This window comes from Camelus dromedarius, chromosome 14 (assembly GCF_036321535.1).
Source record: "Camelus dromedarius isolate mCamDro1 chromosome 14, mCamDro1.pat, whole genome shotgun sequence".
Taxonomy (NCBI): domain Eukaryota; kingdom Metazoa; phylum Chordata; class Mammalia; order Artiodactyla; family Camelidae; genus Camelus; species Camelus dromedarius.
The window spans coordinates 37,212,960-37,238,887 of record NC_087449.1 but is presented as its reverse complement, the minus strand read 5'-3'; the positions used below and the strand labels follow the sequence as shown (position 1 = coordinate 37,238,887).

Below are 25,928 nucleotides of genomic sequence, written 5' to 3'. Positions count from 1 at the left end.
GTATATCACATATACAATAATAGCTGCTAATTTTTATTGATGCTTCATTATGTGCCAGGCACTCTGCTAAACATTCAGTACCTTATTCAATCCTCGCAGTAACCTTTCCCTGGGGGGGTTGTCCCTATCAGGTAGTTCAACCTTAATCTCCACTCCAATACTTCACATTTCCCTTTCCCTATTCTGTTTCTCCTTGGCACTTATGGCTATCTATATATTTAGCCCACATTTCTTACTTATCATCTGGCTCCCTCATGAAAGCATGAGGGCAAAGGTTTTGTCTATTTCCCCCATGACTGCAGGAGCCTTGGTGCCTGGAACAGTACCTGGCACAGGGTAGGCACTCAGTAAATATTTACTGAATGAATAAAATAGGTATTTTTATTATCTTTATTTTACAGTTCAGAAAACTAAGGAATAGAGACTTTTAAAATAATTTCCCTAAGTTGAACTGCTAGTAACCAGCAAGCTGAGACCAGGTCTTACTCTCTGGGCTTTATAACCACCACTGTCTCACTATACCGTATGAAGCAACTTGTATTTTGCTATCAATGTTTTTATGTTCCCTAAAAATTAGAATCCTCTGTGTACTAATATATTATATATAGGTTACTTATATTGTTATTATATTCTAGTCAAAGAATATGCTATTTCCAAATCATCCAATGAAGAAATCCAGCTATTTTATATATGCCAGCCACTGCCTGCATCCCTACCCCCAAAACCAAATTATCAGGTATTTTCATTCTCATAAGCACCTGAAGTTTTGAATAAACTATTTTCAACCATTAATATTCCCTGAAACTAATGATGGCATCACCAAACAGCGGAACAGTGTGCTCCATAACGCTAGTCTTTATACTCCCTTGGAATTCTTCTTTAACCCTCTTGGTATTACTACTTTGAAGACTGTCTTAATAAGATGGAAGAGACACTACCAATCTATCCAAACATTATTCTTTTATGATATATTCATAGTGGTAATATCTTCTGAATATAAAGTCTTTTTCTACTTTCTTTGCCTATTTCCTCAGAATCATAAGCAATTTGCTTATTAAATCAGAAGACATGTACATATTAAATATATAAGTATAATATCTATAGATAATATTAATGTAAATAATATGAAAAAGCAACTAAAACCTTCTAAATCAAAATAAAAATATTTAGAAAAAGTAGATCTAATTTGAATTAGATTTTCTTTTATAGAATGGTTAAAAGATCTATAAAAATCCATGAAAGCAATCAGTATTAGTCTAGAAGTTTCTTCAAGTTTCACTGTCTAACACAGCTAGCTAGTTTCAATTTGGGGGCTGGGAAAAATTACTTTGAAAACAAAACAAATCAATATTACACAGAACCAATGCATATAAACACTATGGTAATTAAGATGAAAAGCAAAAGGAGAGCATTCCACTAAGCAAATCCTAAAAGCTTTGATCACAGATATACTATGTTAGAATCACATTAGACGTGCAGTCACAAAAGGATCATGAGAGTCCACTTAGGTTTAGAGAGTCACACGCCAACAATTAAAGGAATTATTCCAACTTAAAGATGAAAACCAACCTGGACTTATTGTCCTGTTTGAATCCTGATTAGTTATGTCCTACTTATCCTACATAGGGTTTTCCAGTAGAGAAAACCTAGTGTTTTCAAGTAGAGAGAAGGAAGGAACTAGACAGACTGCTTAAGATCTGTTTTGAATTAAAAAAAAATTACTTCAATTGAGAATATGCCTGTAGAGGCTGCAGCCAGTCCTCCATCTTCCCTATGATTTCTAGGTATATCTGGGACATTCTTTCATTGTCTTCCTGCTTTTGGACCTTCTTAATCTCTGCAGTGTTATGGAACAGGAAGGCAGAAAGGAAATCTTCCCCTGTCTCTGCTACTCTTCTGGTGGAGAGATATGCTATGCTCCTGGGGTCCAGAACTGGAAAGTGAAATAAGGTTTCACATAGGCACAATGACAAAGGCTAGCTGGTTTACAAAACTAGAAGAATAGCAGGTATTACAAGGATTATAAATATTACTTTCCTGGAATACTAAGCTACAACTTATACACTACTTCTGTAGGAAAATATATCTTAAATTCGAAACAACTGCCTTATACACTTTTAGCACACTGGTTATATTGTACCAACATGTGTTAAAAGATAACAACACAAGGCCATAAATACTGACAGTAAGTATTACAGAGGTACTAAAAATAATACATTCATTGTACACTGCAGTGATGACCTGAGTAGGTGAGATTTCATTCATTTAGCAATCCATGAAGACCCACTAAGTGTGGTAGAGGCAATGAGGATTCAGAGACAGAGAAAACTTACAGTCTTGCTGGAAAGGCTATCACAAGAACATGCTATATAATCTATTAGAAATAAGGTATTCTGAGACTACAAAACATCAATATTCTGGTGAGGGGTCCAGGGAAACTGACAAAGGAGGTAACATCTGAGTTCATCTCTGAAGCATAAGGAGGACTCTGGCAAACAGAAAGATGAAAAAGAGCATTCCAGGTAAAAGTGACAGCAAGGAACTCTGCAAATGCCAATGGTGGGTAAACTGGAATTTAGTAGCAAGTGGTAGGAGATTTAAAAAACTAAGTGCAAGACAAACTGTGAAACAACGTGAATTAATCAGGTAGGCTTTGGATAGTCTTATGTTTGGAATCTCCTCTCAGCTGAAGACAAACAAAATCTGACTTCTATGTGTTAGAGGAATAATTTCAGTGCAGTTTTATTTTAAATCACAATATATAGAACCCATTAATAATCAATAACATATAGATTAAATATAATTTAAGATTTTTTGGTCTAAATTAGCATAGATCTTTAAAATGGGCAGTTTTAATATACAGTAATTAGAATACAGTATGAAAATACTGCTTAATATTAGGTACCTCTCCTATGTGCTTCCACAGCAGACTATCTCCTTCCTCTTCATAGCAAGTATTAGAGTATGTTATAATTGACTATTTATCTGTGGGCCTTCTCCACTGAGCTGTAAGCTCTATGAGGGGAAAGATGTCTTTGCTAGGTTATCTTGTATACCATGATGTTTCTCATGGCAGGCTCACAATAGAAGTTCAATACATATTTACTGAAGTAAAATGAGTGGAAGTATTGGTGAAATACCTAACAAATGCAATCTTTGCAAAAAGATGTTCATCACAGCAATATTAAAAATAGTAAGAAACAACTTGACAAGTTCTTTTCAGTTCTGACATGAGGGGAGGGGTCCAGTAAACAAATACCATATTCCATTTACTAGTCTATTATTCCCTCATTAAAGACGATGCTTAGAAAAGGTTATAACAAATTGGAAAACATACTTATTTTTGAATGAAAAGCCAAAAACAATATACATATTTTTGGTATATACAGTATAGTCAAAACACAAAGCAGCAAAATATACATTACCATAAGACCCCACCAAAAAATTAAACAAGCAATAAGCATAGAGCAAAACAGTAAAAAACCAAAACAAAAACAAAGCTATGGGTTTCAGAGTTAGAAGAGTAGGTTTAAAATCATAGGTGTGGGGCCTTGAGCAAATTGGGTACTTAATTTCCCTATCTATAAAACAAGAATAATAATACTATCTACCACATAGATTATTGCAAGGATTAACCGAAATAATGTTGCATAAAACTTAAGCACAGTTCCTCACACATTATGAGCACTAAATAAATGGTTGCTGTTAAAATTATTTTAGAAAAATAAAAATAGAAAAGCAAAATTTTTAATAATAAATGAAGTTAGTTGGTATGAACGTGCGGTTTTTCTTGTCTACTTTTCTAAATTTTCCAACGTTTCCAAAATAAACTTATATTACTTTGACAATGGAAACAAAACAAATATCAAACTCTATTTGCAAAGCTCTACAATATGTTACACAATTTACACCATAAAATAAAACTTAAAAAAAGATTTTCATATGAAGATAAAACTATGTTATTGTAAAACTTTAGCCAGCTTACTCCTCTATGGAAATAATTAATTTAACACATTGCTTTGAACTGACAATAATTTTTTTCACATCGGCTTTCAGTTCCTTGAGAAAATTATCTCATATGAAACTAAAATCCTACCTATGAATGTATATCTACGATTTTTTTCAACCTACATAATTAAATTTTAAAAATGGGAAGAACCCACAATATTCAATGAAAATGTCTATTCTATAATGGTAAATAAATAAAAATGAACAAAATTATATATAACAAAAGTCCAACTATGTTTCCCAAAAAGCTAATTTTCTTTGGGTATTATTAGTTCAGATAATATTTTCTTAATTTTCTAAAATTCCAACCCTGAGCATATATTATTTTTATAGCATTAATTTATAATGTAAATTATCATTTAAATAAAGAGCAGAACAATCTTGATTAAAACAATCTGACTACCCCACCCTGATACATCAAAAAGGCTTTACTTTCCACTTAATTCTAGGCATTTAAAATTGAATTAAATTCATTACATACTGAAAATTTGTTAATTTCAGCATTTCACACTTAAGACATTAAAACAGGATAGCCACTATGAAGAATTAAAATTACTTAAACACTACTCGCCACAGACAACCATACTAAAATGTAAGGGTTCCACACAGACAGCAGGGTGCTTTATGCATTCCAACAGACATTATGTAGCCTCTGTTTCAAAAGTACTGAAATAAAACCTTCAAAAACGCTAGCTTCGCTCTTCCACATTGGTGGCAGGAATATAAACTGGTACAACTACTTTGGTAGGCATGGCAACATCTACCAAAACTTCAGATGCACATGTCCTTTGACCCTGCCTACTTCCAGGAATCTATCCAACAAAGATACCTGTACAAGTACCTGTAGAATGATGTTCACTTAGCATTGTCTGAGATAAGAAATAAGAGATTCAGCCTAAAAGTGCATTAATAGAGAACTGGGGTTCACTATATTATAGTACATGGGTAAACAGAATATTACACAGCTATTTAAATGCATGAGAAAGACTTGTTTATACCTATAAAGTATCTAAGATATAATGTTAAGTGAAATAACCCCAAATTGTAACACTCATCACACAGATATATACTTGAATGTACCGAGAGCATTTCTAGAAGAATACCAAAGAAACAGCCTAGGAGGAATCAGACTGAGGAGTTTGGGAAGTGGGTGCTTTTGCATTTTATCTGATATTCTTGTGTATTATTTGATACCTTTTTAAATCATGAGACTGTGTTACTTTTGTAACTAGAAAATAACATCAAAAATAATTAACAGAAAACATACTATCCTTAATAACATAATTTCCAGATTTTATCCCTTTAAAAACAAGTATGTGTTGAGGTGATCCTTAATGATGAAGAATCTAAACAGAGGAACATGGCCAGCTGGGACTGGTGAGCATTAAGGGTCATATAACTATATTCTTCAAAACATATTCCTAGAAAAAGGAACGTTTCTGCCTTTTAGATGGCACAACTGCATTAACCATACGTCCAGTAGGTGGGGCAGACACTATTACCTCCAGGAAAATCTTTCCAGACACCAAAAATGAGTAAAAGCTCATCTCTCTTTCTCCAAGACTCCCAGAGCATTTTGTTGGCATCTTTACCCAGGAGATATTTCCCAATTATGTTTCAAATTACCTATATATATAACCCACTCTTCTGCTAAAATAAAGAATCCAAAGCGTAGAGACAATCTTTTATTCATCACATACATAGTAGGCCCTGAATAAATGATGAGTCAACTGAATTGAGTGGCAAGCTTATACCTTTTCTCATGAGACTGCTGCAATATATTTTTTTTTTTATCTTTTAAAACAAAGTTTAAACTTACCTAGCATGATCCACTTTATGTGCATTTTTCTTCACTTTAGTGGGAGAATCAATTTTTACTCCAAGGCTTCTTAGCTGCTTAAGGGTTGCATTAAGAACACAGTCTTTGTCCACCAGTCCTGAATCATGTTTTTTTTTCTTTGTATGGTAAACATTCTGGGTTGTGGCGCATTCATGGCTGATAATTACTGCTTTGGTAGATGGCTGCTCAGTTTCCTTGGGGGGATTATTCAATAGGTGGTTCCCTTGACCCTGATGAAAAGGGAGAAAGGACATTTTTGAAAAACCGCTATTAACAGTCTTAGGAAACAAAAATGCAATGAATAGCATTAAGTAATGCCAGAGAAGAGCAAAATATTACCTTGCTAAATTTTACAAAGTATCAAGTACATCTGTCAAGTTTTATACTGTTTTTATAAATGAAGCCCATCCTAATGAATGACTGACTGATTTAATCAGATCCTAGAGAAAACTTGGGATGTTTGTTCAGGACTTGTTCATTTTAAAACCAACAGATACAAAATCATTTGAGTAATATTTCAAGTGTTTTCAAGGATTTATAGTAAATTCTTTATGAACAAGTTTAAAATCATGCTCTCATTTGAAAAATTGTAATGTTTTAGAGTTATAAATTAGATCCTTATGTTACTTTCAGAATTTGACTCTTCTCTTTTCTCACTGAATGAGAATGACCTGTGCTACTACCTCTGCCTGACATTAGAGCACATTTCATTCCCTGAGCACGTGGCTGCTAGTACCAGTCTAGGACCTAACATGCAAATAATACGTATCAGGTGATGAAGACTTAGGGCCCTATGAAGCATGTTTAATTAGCCTTCAATTATAAACGGAGAAATCAAACGTTCCCTAGTCTACAATCTGACTGTAAGTGACAGCCATGGTCATTCGACCTTCAAGTCCCAGTTTATATTCTACCTTTTCCAAGATGACTATTTCCTCCAAACAGAATTACCACTTTTTACTGTGTGCTGCCTTTGCTTGCAGCACTTCTCATCCTGTCCTGTGACTGGTTGTTACTGGTATCCAGGTACTGTTTCCCCCAGGTTTCCAAGGGCAGAGATTGTCATATTCATCTTTATATTATTCATTTTTATATTATCCACTTTACTTAGTTCAATTTTCTTAGTCTAAGCTAAGTAGTCAATTCAAATCTGCTTACCTGCACTGAAATCAATAAATATTATCATAAACACTCTACTGCTTTCTAATTTTCAAACTCCCTGCAAATTCTTGTTTTTGTCTGGTACTAACTTAAGTTTAAATCTGGCATATTGTCAACATAGTTTTAAAATAAGACTTTTTTTTCTGGCTATCTAAGTATCTGATGACTGGCATGCTTATGACTTAATGAATTTAGACTGTCACAATTTATGAAAAGCTAAAAGAAATAAATGATGTATCATTAATTTGGGGAAAATCTTTTTACATCAAGGTCCCAATCAGTTTAAAGATAGGAAAGACTTAACTTGCATACTTTACACTAAATAACCATCTCACAAAAGATGAAACGCTTTACATTCTTACCAATACATCCTGGAATACTTTCTGGTTATCTGATGGTTGATGAGGCAAGGGTTGCATTACTTGCTCAGTTTTGGGTTCCCCTGATGTTACAGAGCCATCAGTGGCACCCTCTGTTGGTCCACTCTGGAAGCACATGCTTACGCTCTCTGCCAGCAGGGGATTCGGAAAGAATACAGGCACATCAGGTTCTTTTCTCACAAGTGGAGAAGAGCTGCTTGAAATGACATAGATAATGTAAGTGCTAGTTATCAAGGTATCTTTAATGTATATTTGAGGTGCAGTAACTTTGGAAGAAAGGGGTAAGACTGAGCAGCATTCTGGTTTGTATTTTCAGCTCTTAGTGATGCTATATAAGCATCTCATCTTGATAGGCTACATATAAATGATTAGGATGGTAACTTCTATACCTTTTTCACAACAACAAAAATCCTAACAAAAGCCTTAAATGGTTTATTAAAACAAACAATTTCTTATTCTGCCAATCAAGGTTCTCTGAAATTTGGTAGTCAACTTGGCTTTTCAGACAATCTCTTTCAATGCCCCGTTTTATTTTACATTCTGAACAAACTGCATTACTAACAATACTGTGAATTCTGCCCATAAATTTCCTGTCTGCAACTCATCAATTCTCAATCTTAGTTACATACCACCAGTTGTTTTTATAAATACAACTATTTGGACTTTTCTCTTCAGAGATTCTAAAATGGCAAAGGGTGCAAATTCACTTGAATTTTCAAATGTTATGGGGTCAAGAATTACCGTTCTAATAAATTGGCAAAGTCTTGGCAAAATCCTATCCACTGCTTAAGGTATATTTTAAAAGTCTGCTTCCTCTATGTTCTAAAACCCTAACTGGATATTTTCTTTTGCCTCTTTTAACCCCTACCAGCTCTTCCTGTATTAGTACCATATATGCTGCAAGACAAGTAAATTTATCTTTCACAAACTGCTTTAACATCAGAAAGAATGATCTAGCAAGACATCCAAAAGGGACAGGGAACCCAGGTGGCCAGGTGCCATATATGAATACTTAACAGTGGGAACCACAGTATGAATTGGGTGAGATGTCTAGGAAGAATCCACTGATGGTAGTATTTAATTCAAATCACATTTTATGTTGAACAAAGATCAGATTTACATCTAGTAATATGTTGGAATCAACAGAGTTGGCTAATCGCCCTGAAAAAGTAATTAACTGCATTCTATCAATTATTAACTGCATTCTATCAGATAACACAGATCTGTTTCTGAAGTTAAAAACCACAATAGATAGGAGATTTTTAAAGTTCTAATTTAAAAACTATTTTAGGGGGAAAACTCCCAAATTCTAGAAAGTAGTCTACAGTTTACCAAGTTTACAGTTTACCAAGGAGAATAAATAAAGATAACCACAGTTCATTCCTCTGTTCTCAGTTTCTATAATTATTCCAGATAAAATGTGGACTTATCTTGGGGCTCACCTCCAATTGCTCTTACTATTAGTGAACATTTATGAAGTAGCTAACTTGGGGAACCACACAGAGGGTCAAGTTCTAAAGACACAGAAATGAATGATTCCCATCCTGTAGGAATTCAATCTACTGGGTAGTAGATTGAATGTGGTACATACATACTATGAATACATAACTGGATTGTATAGTTAAACATATACTATACTGAAGCAAAGTAGATAAATATTTCTAATTTTCTGGAGGGGTGTGTTTGTTGTTTTAATCATTATTGTAATCAGAAAAATTTAAATGTCAAATACTATCACAAGGCTTATAATTTTAAAAAGTAATCAACTGCCCTGCCCCATGCCACCTCACCACTGAAAATTCACCTCTTTTAAACAGTTTCGTGTGATTTTACTGTGTGGTGTTTTACATCTACATTATTTCTTTAGCTTCAAAATTTATTCTATATCTGATCCCTTCCACCACTTCCACCACAAGTCCAAGGCACCTTCCTCTCACTTGGTCTTTAGTCGACTAATCAGTCTCCCCTAATTCCACTCTCAATCCCCTTCAGCTCTTTTGCCACAAAACAGCTAGAATGGCCTTTAAAAAATGAAAAGTCAGGTCATACCATTCCATTGTCTAAAATCCTCCGTGGCTTTAAAGAGCACAGAATAAATTCAAAACTCCTTTGTATATCCTACAAAGTCCTACATAATTTGGCTCTTGCCTATACCTCTGACCACATTTCCTGTGCTCTCTCTCTCAGTCACTATGTTCAGCCTCGATGGCTTTCCTGCTTGTTTTCTGGAACTCTCAAGCTCAGGCACACCTTATGGTCTACACTTGCCATGTCCTCCACCTGGAACACTCTTTGCCAGATATTATCATGGCTGGCTTCTTCTCATCATTCAAGCCACTGATCAAATGCTACCCCCTCAGGGAAGGTGTCCTTCACCACCCTACTTACTATTTCCCCTGCCACTACCCCATTACCCTCCACGTGGTCACCCTGGCTTATTTTCATTATATGGGGGCAGTTGTCATTATATGAAATTATACTCTTTCTTGCTGATGTGGCTTGTTTGTCTTTACAACTCATGGAAATTCATCCATGAAGTCAGGAGCTTTGTCTAACCTACTGCTCAATCTCTAGGGCCTAGTTCTGTGGCAGCACGTACCAGAAGCTCAAAGAATATTTGTTGAATCTGTTTTCAGATTTGCTTAGAATCTAAAATTGCTTTGGAATCTTTATTTTTTAATAGAAAATTTCATAATGAAAGATTTCAAACACATGAGAGAATAGTTTAACAAACCACTATATACAATCAGTTAAAATAATTACCTACTCATAGTCTATCTTATTTCAACTATACTTCTAGTCATTTCATCTCCGCCAGGTTATTCTGAAGTAAATCTCAGATAACATTTTACATATAAATACTTACGTTGTATCTCTCAGAAATAAAGACTCTATTTATTTATATATATATATATATACACACACACACACATACATATAATTGCAATATGGGAAATCTTCAAAAATTTACAAAATTCAGAGCCCCGGCTCTATCTGGGACCTAGTGTCACCAGAATCTCTACAGTGAGGCCTGAGCATATGTATTTTGGAAGTATTCTTCAGATGTTCTGATTTAGCCAGACTATCACACATCCAATGACTGACATCTGGAAATGGTTCTAGAAGGCTCAGAATTGTCTGTTTCATAGGAATCATATTAGGAAAGACATCAACGAAAATACTTTTACAAAACAAATAGTTTCCAAGTTAGAACACCAGAAGAATATTAGAATTTAAAAAGAAAAAAAAAAAAGTAGGATGAATAGACCTACTTGGATATAGAAAGTTGCTGATTACATTCTTCTTCCACAGCAATGTTGCTCTCTTCAAAACTGGGAATATCAACCGCTTTTAATGAAGAGGCACTACCCGGAGTGCTTGTGACTTCATTATTAATATCAACAGAAAAATTCATGTCCTCACTGGAAATCTTGGTATCATCTTGCCTCAGCTGAGATTCAGGCTCTTGATCATCACCTGCCACATTCCAAAACAAGCTGGCACCTGGGAGTTAAAAGATGTAACAGATACTGAAATAAATATTCAATTATAAAAATCATTCTCTGGCAACCTTTTGTTAACGAACGCTAGCTAATTTATTTTAACACAATTACCTAGAACTGTTTTCAGATTATATTTTCTCAGAAATGCCATGAAGAGGTAAGTGAAAGGTGAAAAGAGAGAAAACTGAGGCACAAAGGGAAAGAAGACATTCTGGGCCCTGCCTCTTCAAGAGGTGTGGCTCTCAAATGATGTGTTTTATGTATTAAGGTTCTGAATACAATTTGAGGTGTGTATGTGTTTTGAAAACTGTTGTTCTGAAAAACAGGAGAAAATATATAAAATACAAATCCCAAGGCTCTCTGATTTTGATCCTTAAATACAATATTTATGAAACTGTGTTAGGAATGTATCAGACATATATAGTATCAGGCAAGTATTTAAAAATCAAATGTTTTCAAAAGTTTATGGATTGCTTGCACAATTATTTGCAGAACTATCTGTGTGTATTATTTGCTTATTGATTTTCTTTAAATCAACTCACTTTATTTTTATCTAGCTTCATAATTTCTGTGAAATCATAGATTTTATGTGCTAGTTATATTTTCCTCAATACTCATAAGAATATATTTACAAAATATAAAATAATCAACTGCATACCACTCCACTTTTTGAATCTGCGTGGTATGCTTTCCTCAATTGGAGAAATACTGCTATACACAATGATTTAAAGACAGAGTTAAAACCAAAGACTAAATACAAGCCAAAATTGTTTCTACTCTGAGTGTCAATTTGGGTGACTTTTATAAAAATAAATTAATAAAAGCATGACTTAGTTTTGTATTCACTAAACATTTAATAAAATTTTTTTAAAAAGGACAATTTTAGAAAGTTACACAAGTGCTGCTACTCTTCCTGAATACACAACAGTATACACGTTTAGGAATGAGATATTGTTTGGAATAAACATCCTTTTAAAAGTCATTTAGTTCCAGAGATTATTAATAATTCATTTTTGTGCATATAATAGCTCTAAATAATGAATCTGAGGTTTCAAAATATTTGAATTCTATACATCATGCTTGAAAACTTGTTTCAAATAATTTCAGAATATCAGTTCAAACATGTGAATGATTTCATTCAATAATAATTTAGCACACATTATGATTTAGGCATTATGTCAGGTAATGAAATACAATAGTGAATAAGGCAGTGTTCCAGATCCCAAAAGCCTACAGTCTAGTGACAGATACAGATGATAAGCAATGTACAAAATTTTACAAGAGGACATAGAAGGAAACTGCATTTTTCGGTCTGTTTATCTCACAATAACCACAGCTTCTTTACCACTATCCCTCTATAATACACACACACACACACACACACACTTTCTCAGGAAACGGTCACCACTGCAATTAACAAAGATGGGACTCCAGCAGATATATTCCTATCATGTGCCTCTCACCCCCCTTACCCTTGAACTAGGGATTAAAACTTAATCCAAACTAGGCCATTTTGGTTCTCTGCAATTTGAAACTGGGACTGAAGGATAACAGCATGGTTTGTGTACATAGTACAACTATACAACACATAAACTTTGGAGCTCTGAATGAGCTATATTTTAAAATAAAACGAAGTGAAGACTGCAGATAGAGGTGATAAAACAGCCATGCAGCATAATTGGATAGTTTAATCATTTTCCAGTTGCTAATTCTAGTTTTTTCCTGAAGCCCAGCCCCATTCTTGGCCTTGGTTTTCATGAAATATCCCCCTATCCTTACAGTAAATTCCCCTTCTTTGCTTGACTTAATTCAAAGTGGTTTTATGTTACTTGCAGCCAAAGAATCTTAACTAATACCAAGTAATACCTGATTTGACTTATAAATGTGCATGAGGTTCTTGCTACCCTCCCTCCTTGTTCTCCTCTACATTAATAGTTTAGTTTAATACATGGGTTCAGATAGACAATATAGAAATCTGTCTTCCTTCTTTATTCTCCGTCTTATATTTTTATTCTCTTGGCTCATCTGTTACTTTCGCAAGTCTTATGTCATTAATCTGCCTTCACTCTTCTAACATTTGAGTATTACTATCCATATTTCCAAAAGTAGCTCAATTTCAATAGATATTTAGACTGAACCCATCACCTCCCCTCTGCTTCTTTAACTTGCCTTCTTCTGTTATCCAGGTTTAAGATCATGGAGTAAATTTTACTTTCATCTTTAACAAACTTATAATTTTGGAATAATTCTAGATTTATAGAGAAGATAATACAGAGATACCATATTCTCCTCACTCTATTTTCCCTGATGTTAACATCTTACATTACCATGGTACATTTTTCAAAATCAAGAGATCAGTATTGTACATTACTATTAATTAAAACTCCATACTTTGTTTGGATTTCACCAATTTTTCCACTATGCTTTTTCTGTTCCAGGGTCCAATCCAGAATATCACATTGCATTTAGCTGAAGTAACTTGAATCATCCCTCTTCCAACTGTCATATCCAATTAGCTTTCAAACCTGATCAACACCCTGCATGATTCTTCCTCTTCATTCTTATCACCACCACCCTATGTACTAGACATTTTGCTAGATCCTGAAGATACAAAGATGTTCTTGAAGATCCCAAGGTCTGATGGTGAGTAAACATGTAAAAAAATGTATGTCATTTACATTATTAATAGGTTTTTTTTTAAAGGCCTTTAATTTTTCTTACCAAATGAAGCAGACATTCCTTTGTGAAAGAGATAATTAAGGCTTTCCGTAAGATAGTGATGTGTAAAGTACTAGACAATTCAGAACCCTCACTGAGTCTGTAACATTTTCTCTACCCAATCTGTTTCGCCATCTCTCAATTCCACCAACTAAAATCTACATTCCTTTCAAGGCCAAGGATCAACAACAAGCATGGATGAAACTTTCCCTGATCCCTCAAACCACAGATGACTTCTCTTATTAAAATGGGGTCCAGCCTGGGAAAGTAGCAAAAACAATGTATTACATTTATGTGGTTTCATATCTGCTCTCAGGTATAGTTTTATTTCATAAAGAGTAAAATTACACAAAGACTTAAACAAGTTATACTCTCATCAACTTGGTTTCGGTTCTATTTGTGCCATGCACAAATGAAAAAAAAAAAAGAAATTACCTGTGCTCACAGCAATGCTTACACTTTTTCTCATGTGCAAACCAGGGGGAGACTGTGTTTCTATGGAAACCGACTCCGTCTGTCTCGCAGCTTGCACTGTGTCTTCACCAGTGGTCGCCTTAGGGGAGCAGGGCTGTGGAGACTGTGCTTCCAACAAACGCTGAATCTGTATCAATTAAAAACATACTTTCAACTGGCAGTGAAATACTCAACCAAATTGGCAGAAGACATTAAAAATGAATCACAAAGTACCCAGTTATAAATAATTAACTTTTAACTATATTTTCTCATGTTTCAACGAATCACACCATAAAACTTATTCAATGCAGAAAATCATTTTCATTAGTTATTAAGAAACACACTTAAGTGAGCTAAGCATAAATTTGAAAGTAAAAACATACAGGTGTTTATATTAGCATTCATAAATTGACACTCATGTAGAAAAGCCTTACTGTTAAAACTTTAAATCAACATTTTATTCCTATTTCACTTACACATCAAAAGTAAGACAGGAGGTATACTCTAACTCCATATACAAAATCTGAACAAGATTCTTCTCATAAAGGTTAACTAGAATTGCCCATGTTTGGTCATGCTGAAACTGGAAATATTAATAACAGTATGTAATATTGAGTGCTTCCTGTTTATAAGACACTATAATAAGAGCTTTTGAGTATGATTTTTATAACAATCCCACGAATAACTTACTACTATTAAATACACTTTACAGAGAAGAAAACCTGAGGCACTAAAATTAAAGTTACTTGCCCAGGTTACATAACTAAGAAGTGGCAAAGCTAAGGCTCAAACACCAAAAGCTTCCTTTCCTCTGATTGAGATATAATTCACACACTGTAACATTTATCCCTTTAAAGTATACAATTCAGTGGTTTTTAGTATAGTCACAAAGTTTCCATCCATCACCACCATCTAATTCTACATTTTTTATCAACCCCCATAAAAAGCTCTGTTCCTACTAGCTGTCACTCTCCAAGGCCCCAGATCCTAGCCGCTAGCTAATCTACTTTCTGTCTCTATAGACTTGCTATTATGGACTTTTGATATAAATGGGACCAAACAATATGTGGTCTTATTATTTTGCTTCTTTCACTTAGCATAATATTTCAAATTTCATCCGTGCTGCAGTATCCATTGGTACTTTATTCCTTTTGATGACTGAAATATTCCATTGTATAGTTATGTCACATTGTGTTTACCAGTTCATCAGTTTATGGACTTTGACTGGTTTCACTTTTGGCTGTTACAATGTTGCTGTGAATATTTGTGTACAAGTTTTTGTGTGAACATATTTTTTCATTTTTCTTGGATATACCCCTAGGAATTGAAAAGCCTCCCTTCTATTTCCCTATAAATTATACTACTGTGTTCAACTCATCTCATTAGTTTTAGCAGATTAACTTTATTAATATGGGAAAATAAATATTATCAATGAATTGTTGGGATCTGTAGAGATATGACTGGCATTGATAATACAAAATGGCATGTGTACTTACAGTGGTCTGGAGCATGGGCTTTAAGTATCAAGTTTAAATCCTACTCCGATACCCTTTGGAAAAGCTATTTAACCACTATGAGCCTCACTATTACCTAAAACTAAGGCAGTTGTGAGGACTGAGATATATAAAATAGCTCTAATTTGTTGAGTGTTTACTATAGCTTTGTCCTACACTAAGGACTATATGTGTGTGTGTGTGTGTGTATATATATATATATATATATATATATATATGTGTGTGTGTGTGTGTATATATATATATATATATATATATATATACACACACACACATATTCATTTAACGTTTGACTCTACATATAAGACCAATCATTGCTCCCAATTTATAGATGAGAAAAGTGAGGTTTAGAGAGATCATATAGGAAATACTTAATAAAAGATTTATTATAAAACTATAGTGATTAAACTGAATGGTAGCGGTGCTGGAATAGACAGGTAGATCAATGGAGAATACAGTACAGAAAAAGATGCAAATGCAAGATATTTTCATTATACAATTAAAAAAATGCATTTCCAAATCATTAATGAAAAGACATTTTTCAGTAAATATATGGGGCCAGTCATCTGAGGATTAGAAAGAACAAAATCTCATTTCATATATCAAAAATAAAACAAAGCAACAAATATAATCCTGGAGGGGGAGAGAGGATGGAGAGTACATTTTTTTATAATCTTAAAGGGAAGAGGCCTTTCTAAACATAATACAAAACACAAAAAGAAAAATGACTGATATATCTAATTATGTCTAAACTGGATTATCCTGTACAAAACAAATGGTTAAAACACAAAACACAAGGCAAACTAAGAAATACCACATGTAGACAGATGATAAAGAACCAATTTCCTTAATATACAACAAGCTCTTATAAAATGGTTAAAAAAGGACTTAACAGAAAAATGGGTAAGTGACATAGAGACTTTACGGAAAGAAGATACAAGTGGCCAACAAATAACAAACTGATCAATCTAACTTAAAATACAATGCAAATTAAAACAGTTTCTATTACTAAAATTGGTAATAATTTGAGTTAAGATGCCCAATACTGGAGATGTGGGAAACCTGTTTTGGAGTATTAATTTGGTTTAACTTTTCTGGTGGCCTATTTCACTCATTCAAGTTACAAAATATGTGTTAAACAACTATTTTAAGTGAAGTATTATTCAAGGTGCTAAAGAATACAGTATGAATCTTGTAAGCTCCCTTCTTAGAACTCCTTAGAGACAAAAACCAAAAACATGTAATTAAAGGCCTGAATGATGCAAAAGAGCTAGTCATTAAAAGAATTAAAAGAATGTTTCATGTAGAGGGGACTGAAAGCCTAAGCACATAAAGTGGAAACACGTTCATGTTTCTGAAGAACAAAAAGCATACCTCTGCAGCTGAAGCGCAGTGAGCACGTAAAGCAGTGGCAAGAGATGAGCTAGGAGAGGGAGACAGAAACCCAAGGGTTTTGAGGGTCAAGGTAAGGAATTTCGATTTTATTCTAATTGCAATGGAAAACCATTGAGCTTTAAGCAGGCTCCCTATGCTCTGAGTTGAGCCTTAAAAATATGACTCTGGCATTTCCAACTGCAGGAGACATGAGGGGACAGTATTGGAAGCAGCGTGTATGGATAAGAGAAAACAATGGTTTGAATTAGGGTGGTAGCAGGAAAGATGGTAAAGCATAGTTAAGGTTCAGGATACATCTAGAAAGTAAAAGCCTGAAATTTTCATGCCTAGGATTTTGGCTTGAGCAACAGGATAAGAAGTGATGTCTTAACTGACATCAAAATAACAGTAGTTAACATTTACTGAGCACTAACTATATGCCAGGCACTATTCTAAGCCCTTACCTGGTAACTCATTCAGTCCTTAGAACTCCATACACTTATGTGTATTCTTATTTTGTAGATGGGAAAATTTAAGTCAGAGAGATAAAGTAACTTGCCCAAGATGGCGTAACTTAGCCCACACTGAAACTGGACTAGAACCCAAGGAGCTTGGTGCCAGAGCCTACTTCCCTTAACACTGTGGATGGGTTGCCCCTGGGAAATATAACTGTTACCCAGATTTGAGTGCCATGGTGAACAACGTGTTAACCACTACACCAAAATGAGACTTTGACTATTAGAAGAGGAGCTAGTTTGGGTATCTCTGAGCATTTAAAATGTGTTTTCTCTTTGGCTTCACAATTTTACTTCTAGGGATCTATGCTGCAGAGATACATGCACATATGCAGGAAGATGCAAGTGTAAGGGTGTTCACTGCTGCACTGTTTTCAACAGTCGAAACTTCAAACTGTTGAAATAATGCTAGGACACCAATTAGAACTTTTGTTCCACGTTATAATGGAATCCTATGCAGAATAAGATAGTTGTATATATACATACATAGAAAATGTGTTATACTTTCTAAAAAATTTAAGTAAGAAGATACTTAGAAAAAAAGTATTTAAAAATTCACGCGTGGGGAGGGTATAGCTCAAGTGGTAGAGCGCATGCTTAATGTACACAGGGTCCTGGGTTCAATCCCCAGGACTGCCTTTAAAAATAAATAAATAAATGAACAAACCTAATTTCCCCCCGACAAAAAAATTTTTTTTTAAAATTCACATGAGCAAAATACTATGTATTTACCATAGAAGCATTTTCTCTATCACACTTTGTATTCTCCAAGTATAATGATTCAGATAATCCACACCAGAGCCAGTAGTCTATAATTTACATTTTAAATATATAAATCTCAAGTAACTAAGATTTCTAAATAACCTAAAAGATCTTTTTAGCCTCTATATCTTTTTATAAACAAGACAAAAAATGAGAAAGCTTTCTTCTCATTGTGAAATATTTAGCAACATTAAAATTTTTGCCAAATGTTTATAATGATGTGTTAAAATCTAACTTTTATTTTATAATTTCAAAACATTTATCTAGGTTTAAAAAACAGCAAAGCTCAATTTTTCTCAGATGTCCTATATAAAGCATTGTTAAGCAGAGTTTGAAAAATGTCATTGTCTTTTTTTGTTTTTGCAAAATGCAAACACTATGACTCCGATTTTGTAAAAGATATTTTAAAAAATCACACATGTATATATATGTTCATTATACATGTATTTGTATACGTTACAAGATCATGGAAAAAATATGAAAAAATCTATTTCAGTTGTTTCCATTGGTACTAGGGGAAAAGGAAGGTGTCGGGGGTTTGGGGTAAGTATGTGAAGAAGGATGTCAGGAAGGAAAGAAAAAGACACAATATAATACTTAAAAACTAAACTGCAAAGATATAATGAAGAGACTAAGAACTTTGTCATAAAGGCCTAAAGAAAGGAAGCATTTCAGAATAAAATGAGTGGCGTTTAGTACACAAAAGAGGTTCTAGAAGTATTCTCTAAAGGTGCACTGGCTAAAAATTAGTTTACATACTATAGGGTTGACAAACTAGAGGTGTCTCAGAATCTACTGTGTAGGCTCCATATTTAGTTGTATATAAAGTTGCAGTAAATAACAGACATTTCATTAGAGGCAAAAAATGAAAGAAAAATACAATCATGTTGTAGGTTAAGATGTCCACAAGACAGAGGCCATTTTTCCTCTCTGGACTGGCCTGCTCCCAATTCTCAGGAGTGTACTATTTTCCACTATTTTTTTTACTTCACTAATAAAAATATTGAAAAATAAAAAAAAGATGTCCACAAGACAGAGAAGAGAAGGCTTGCTTTCTAGTCCTGTTTCTACTCCTAACTAGCAATGTGTCATTGGGTAAATCATTTTCTCTCTCTACTCCTCATTTTTCTTCTCTATAAAACAATATACCAAGGTCCCTTCTAGTTCTGACAGTCTACAATTCTATACCATTAGCTGTAACTACTGAAGAGTTGCTAGTTATTTTTAATAAACCATATTAATACCAAGAATTTAACAGAACTAAGAAAGCAAGCAAACCTGTGCCTGAAGTTGTCTCAGCTGTCTGTCCTGCTCTGTGATGAATCTATACGCATCCGGAGACAGTCCCATCATTCCATCATCTGACCCAGTCTTTGGTGTGTGCATGCATACTGCACAAGGCCATGGGTTACATGAGTCCACATGTGAAGGCAGTCTTGCCACAGGTGATGGTTCTACACTGCTGTGGGGAGAACAACCCCCCATGTTTCCCTGAGGTCTCAAGGCTATAGGACTACTTGAAGAATAGAATGCATTACGGTACTGAGCTGGACACCCATTCAGATGAAATAATGAATGTTTCTGAAGGGCTTCAGACTGGAGGTCTTGAATAGATCCTACTGTATTCATTCCTTGCCAAGAATTTATTGGACTATATTGAACATGGCCATGATGCTGACAACAACTGCAAACATTTGTGGAATAGTAAGACGGTGGCGGGGGAGTAGGAATCTGAAGTTCCATTGCTCTTCCTGAATGAGGTGAAGAAACAAAATTGTGTGGGTGGGACTGTGAAGCAAGAGAAGATTGCCTGGAATTAAATGTGGAGGACCTTATAGGATACTCTTCTTTGTGTACATTTCCAGCAGAAACTGTTTGAAGCTTTTCAGATGTATCAGGAGATGGCCCATTAAGAGAAGATGGTATAACAGTGTTCTTGATATGTGGGTTCCCTTTCTTACAGGTAGATGGCTGTCTTACTTTGCAGTGTCTCAGGGGAGCAGTGTCCCGGTTTAACTGACTTGGCAGCCCTCTCAAGGAAGACTCCACAGCTTCAGCTTCTGGGCTGTGTTTCTCATCATAAAGCTGGGGCTGCAATGTCTCAAAGTGTTCAGAATGGTTAATCAACAAAGGAGGATTTTCATTATTCACCATTTCCAATTGGTTAGGCACAGGGTTTGATTCTATGAAGTTGCCATCCAACACAAGTGAAAGTTCAGGAACTGATGGCTGGATCTTAGAAACCTACAAATGGGAAAGAAATGAAAGAGGAGAAAGTACCTTTTAGGAGAATGATATATGCTTCATTTTCCTTAGACTAGTATTTCCCAAATTATTTCCAGTTACTTATTAAAAAGTGCTTAATCTTTATTTAGACAGGGGACAAATATTTTCTGGGCAAATTCTATGTGCTAGTACTAGGAATGCAATCATGAGCAAAATAAACAAAGTCCTTGTCCTCACAAACTTATTTAATGATGACACTCCTTTCATTAAAACGCTGATTAGTGTTACTTAGATCGTAGAACACAGTATGGGAAACTATTTTGTAACAGAGTTTTCTTTACCCTCTCCCTGCAGAAAAACTATCACAGGATGAGTAACAGATCTAGTAACAAATGCTTCTGCACCTTAAATAAGAAAGGGTCTTCAAATAAGCATTTCAGAACATTTGTCTACTAAGTGAAATTATTCACTGTTACTCTTTTCACCGATACAAATTAAGAGTTGGAAGAGAGCAGAAAAGAGTAAACAAAATACTGTGGTAAATCTAGTTGTAACACTAATTTTAAGAAATCTTGCCCATTCCTTTTTCTTCTAGTAAGTAAGTAGTCCAAATAAGGCATAACAAATCTAAAATAACCCACTGGTTGGCTGCAATAAAAACAATTATGACGGGCTATTAGTACTTTCCAGAAGCAAGTAGAATGACTTCTCAGAATATGGTAATAAGGACTGATGTCAAGCTCTGGTGATGGTATAGAATGTAGAGTCCACATGGGTTAAAAGCATCAGAAACCAACCCTCTTGAATTACTAGCTCTACTAAATTCTAAACCTCCTGAACTACAGCTTTACTACTACTACTTACTCGTTGTGTAATCCTGGGCAGGTAACTTAAACAATCTGTGCCTCAGTTTTCTCTGGGAATAATAATTACATGTACTTATTATAATATAGGTATATATGCATATATATTAATACATATAATAGTTATATGTACCTGTGAGAAATATATATACCTATATATATATAGACATAACTGTATAGCTATAGCTAGCTAGATACACCTTAGAATGAAACTTAAGTTCTAGGTAATACTATTGAGTGCTTTAACATGAAGAGACTTGTTAGGTTTCTAACTATAAAGGTGAGATGAGTTCTTTACAGGATCAGTGATACCTTCTGACTCACTGGATGAGGACTAGGAATTGGTCTTGGAGAAACATCTTCATCTTCAACACCAGAGTCATGATCATTTATTGGCATTTTCCCTGGCGATAACTTCTGGGAAGCCCTAAAGAATAGGAAAAAAAGCAAGTCTTCAGCAATCTAGTATTCATTTGTTCCTTCTTTATGAAACTGAATAAGCCATGGTAGTATCTGGATCATTTTATTTAGTATCTGACAACCACAAATAATTTCATTTTTATATTAGTTTTCAAGCATCAGTTGACCAGGAAAGCTGGGCCATGCACGCACTCTACCACTGAGCTACACCCTTCCCCACACCACAAGTACTTTTAAAAAGAAAAAAGTTACATTTTTTTGTACAACTGAGTTTGTGGCAAGGAATATTTGCTATATACTTACTTATGATAAACACACACACAAAAAATTTCTGACACTGAGCAATAAAATCCATTTCAGAGCTATCTTAGCACTCAAAGAAAAAAGAAAAAACTTAACACTAGTTCTCTAGAAGAAACAAAAATTTTACTAAAATCTAAAAATGACTGATTCTTATGAAAGCTTTGGTCAGAGTTGAAAATAGACAAGGTTTTTCAACAATATTAAGGAAATTCCAAGTGTCCCCTTAATCTGGATTTCTCTTCCATTAGCATTCAATAAAATCTTGAATAAAGCCTTAAAAGTTAAGACAATGAAGATGTTCTGCAAATCTATAAGAATATAGTTTCCTGGTGACCTAATTAATCTGTTTCGAGGATAACTTAAAATTCCCAAAGATGGAGAGAGTATACCTCAGACATCTTTCTAATTCCCAGAACCTGTGAATATGTTAGTATACAAGGGAAAAGGGAGTTTGCAGATGTGATTAAGATAAGGATCTTGAGACAGAAATTATTTTAGATTATCCAGGTAGGCTCAATATAATCACAGGGGTCCTTATAAGATGGAGGCAAGAGGGCCAGAGTCCAAGAAGATGTGAGGATAAAAGCAGAGGTCAAAGAGAGATCTGAAGATGCTATGCTTCTAGCTTTGAGGACGGATCAAGGGGCCACCAGACAAGGAATGCAAGTGGCCTCTAGAAGGTGGGAAAGGGAATAAAATGGATTCACCAGTAAAGCTTCCAGAAGGAATGCAGCCAGCCTTACTATGACTTTGATTTTAGCCCCCCAAACCCATTTCAAAATTCTGACCTCCAGAACTAGGAGATAATAAATTTGTATTGTTTGAAGTCACCAAGATTGGGGTAATTTGTTAGAACAGTAATGGGAAACTAATACAGATAGAGTCATAATTCCCATTTTACAGATGGGATACTGATGTTTACAACCAGGACTTGAACACAAATATGTCTTATACCATAACATGAATTCACAAGTATGTTATGTGGCTTCTTTAAATAGATGGCGTAGCTGGCATTTATTTTAAAATTGTATCATAGTTAACTTCTACCTATAGAATCAAGTTAAGGACAGATGAATGAATGCTATTAAAAAAAGGCCAAGCTATTTTCTCAATAATTGCCATAATCTCTAACAAACCTTATACCTGTTTCTTTCTCATGCAAGATACAAAATAGGTAGTATTAAAGAGGCCCAAAGACAGGTTATGGTTATAGTCAAAAAGTTAAGAAAAGGACAAATCAGTTGTTAATGTAAGTTAAAAATAACAACAGTTTCTGAAGCACAGAATCAAAGAATAAACTAGCATTTCAAAGTAACTTTAAATGAGGTTATTAAATGCTTCACAAATATTAAATTAATGGGCCTCTCGAATAACATGGAGAATATTCAATACTCCATTACTGCACTATAAATTTCACGAGGGAAGGGATCATGTCTAAACCTGTATTTAATGCCACTGTATCTCCAGCCCACATGCTGGAGATGCTATATCTTAGCACACTACATGGCACATAGTAGAATAGATGAGAAAGCTGAAATAGGGATATGAAGGGTTAATTTTATGTGTCAACTTGGCTAGATCAGAGTAGCCAGATATTTGGTCAAACATTATTCTAGATGTTTCTGTGAAGATATTTTTAAGATGAGATTAACATTTAAATCAATAGACACTAGTAAAGCATATTATCCTCCATGATGTGGATGGGTCTCATCCAATCAGCTGAAGGTCTTAACAGAAATAGAACAAAGACTTAACAGAAATAGAATAAAGAAATAGAACAGAAATAGAACAAAGAAGGAATTCTGTCAGCAGATCACCTTTGGACTCTAACTTTTCTTAGCCTGCCAGCCTACCCTGTGGATTTTGGACTTGCCAAGCCCCCAAAACTGCATAAGTCAATTCCTTAAAACAAATCTCTCTCTCTCACTCTCTCTCTCTGTATATACATCCTGTTGGTCCTGTTTCTCTGAAGAACCCTAATACAAGGGAATATCTCCTTTACCACAAAAGGTTTATACAAACCCCCAAATTGATAAGCCTTTATTTAATATTCTCCAAGTGTATTTGCTTTAAAAGTTTTCTTTTTTAGATAGAGGAGTTATTTTTTTGTAGTAGTTTATCTGATAGGCCTAGGTTTAAAACTACAGGAAGAGAAGAACATAAGGCAAACTGAACAAAAACAGGATGCTGCTTCTTAAGCAAGATAATTTCCTGACAAATATTTTTGTTCCCTTATGTGATAAATCAACTCAAGTGAGAACCACATTAGAGTTGTCACTTCATTAAGTTATTCTCCAACTTCTGAGTATGAAGGAATGAATTTAAAGCAAGGACATCTTGTACCTGAGATTTACAGATACTTTCCTCAGAAATAACTGAGGAGTTACTTCATTTACTCATCAGAAATTAATGAATATAATAAAAAAAAAGTATACATGATAATAAAAATATCTTTTACCTCTTAATTGGAAGATTCTTGGAAACTTTGTTGAAAAACTCTCTTTCTGCATTTTGGGCTTCAGTACTCAGTTCAAAATAGACTGGGTTTTTGTCAGAAGGTTCAACATTCTGAAATAAAGTAGGTCATACTGTGAGATGTGACTTAAACAACAGAGAATTCTATTTAGATGAAAAGTAGCTATGAAACACTGTGTGGAAGGGGACTTCTGATTTCTACAACTGTCACCCCTTTTTTATAAAATCACTTTTTAAATTGAGATATAATTGACATATGACATATTACTTTCAGGTGTACAACATAATGATTTGATACTTGTATATACTGTGAAATATACACAATAAATCCAGTGTACACCCATCAATTTAAGAAATTTCAAATATATAATATAGTATTATTAACTATAGTCACCATGCTGTACATTACATCCTCATGATTGAATTAATTTATAACTGGAAGTTTGTGCCTTTTGATCACCTTGGTCCATTTCGGCCACCCTTAAGCCCCTGTGCCTCTTGCAAACCACCAATCTTCCAATTTGTTCTTCATGTTTATGAATTCAACAATGTTTAAATTTTTTTTTTTTAGATTCCACATATAAGTGAGATCACATGGTATTTATGTTTCTCTGACTTATTTTGCTTAGCATAATGCCCTCAAGGTCCATCTACATTGTCACAAATGGCAAGATTTTCTTCTTTTTATAGCTGAATATGACTCCATTTTATACATATATATCACATTTTCTTTATCCATTCATCTACCCATGGACCCTTAGGTTGCTTCAATGTCTTGGCTATTATAAAAAGTGCTGCAATTAACATGGAGGTGCAGCTATCTTTTGGAGTTTATGTGTTTGTTTCCTCTAGATAAATACCCAAAAGTGGAACTGCTGAATCATATGGTAATTCTAATTTTATGTAACCTTTAAAAAAAAAAAAACTATCCATCTCCCTACTACATAAATGAAAATGAAAACCTAAATTACCTTTACTATGTAACTTACTCAATAACCAGGGATGTAGTTAAAATAATAACTTTAAACTCAGGATATGATCTGAAGAATAAAATGAGTGAATGACATATGTCTCTAAAATGGAAATAAATTATTAGACATCATTTAAGATGGTTATGTTTATAATAAAAATACAAAACTTGATTCATGAAATGATACAACCTATAAATGAAATTAAAGGCACAAAATAAGACCTGAGTGGAAACACACAGTTATTCAGAGGTATTCAATATTTTTGTGATAAAATACAGAATTTTAAAAATTATTATTGGTCTTACTGAAAAGTGGCCTTAAGAATGTTTTTACATAATGACATGGTTTCAAAGATCTACTTTTTCTGTGACTATCTACCTAGATGTATTTTTATGTATTTTATTAGATATAGCAACAAACTATTCTGATTCCTAAGGTTATA

General features: G+C 34.2%; 1 protein-coding gene across 3 annotated transcripts in view; it reads right to left on the bottom strand.

Annotated features, from left to right (window-relative positions):
* Positions 1 to 25,928, bottom strand: part of STIL (STIL centriolar assembly protein) — a 45,564-nt gene that overhangs the window by 2,083 nt on the left and 17,553 nt on the right. For 2 of the 3 annotated variants that reach the window (XM_010984716.3, XM_064493608.1), the window contains 7 exons: positions 24,499 to 24,608; positions 21,630 to 21,744; positions 19,507 to 20,472; positions 14,046 to 14,211; positions 10,662 to 10,893; positions 7,372 to 7,585; positions 5,828 to 6,078 (listed from right to left, as the gene is read on the bottom strand). In XM_010984716.3, coding sequence (XP_010983018.3) covers positions 5,828 to 6,078; positions 7,372 to 7,585; positions 10,662 to 10,893; positions 14,046 to 14,211; positions 19,507 to 20,472; positions 21,630 to 21,744; positions 24,499 to 24,608 — 2,054 coding nt within the window. The remainder of the gene's footprint in view (positions 1 to 5,827; positions 6,079 to 7,371; positions 7,586 to 10,661; positions 10,894 to 14,045; positions 14,212 to 19,506; positions 20,473 to 21,629; positions 21,745 to 24,498; positions 24,609 to 25,928) is intronic. The other variant, XM_010984718.3, reaches the window with a different exon arrangement.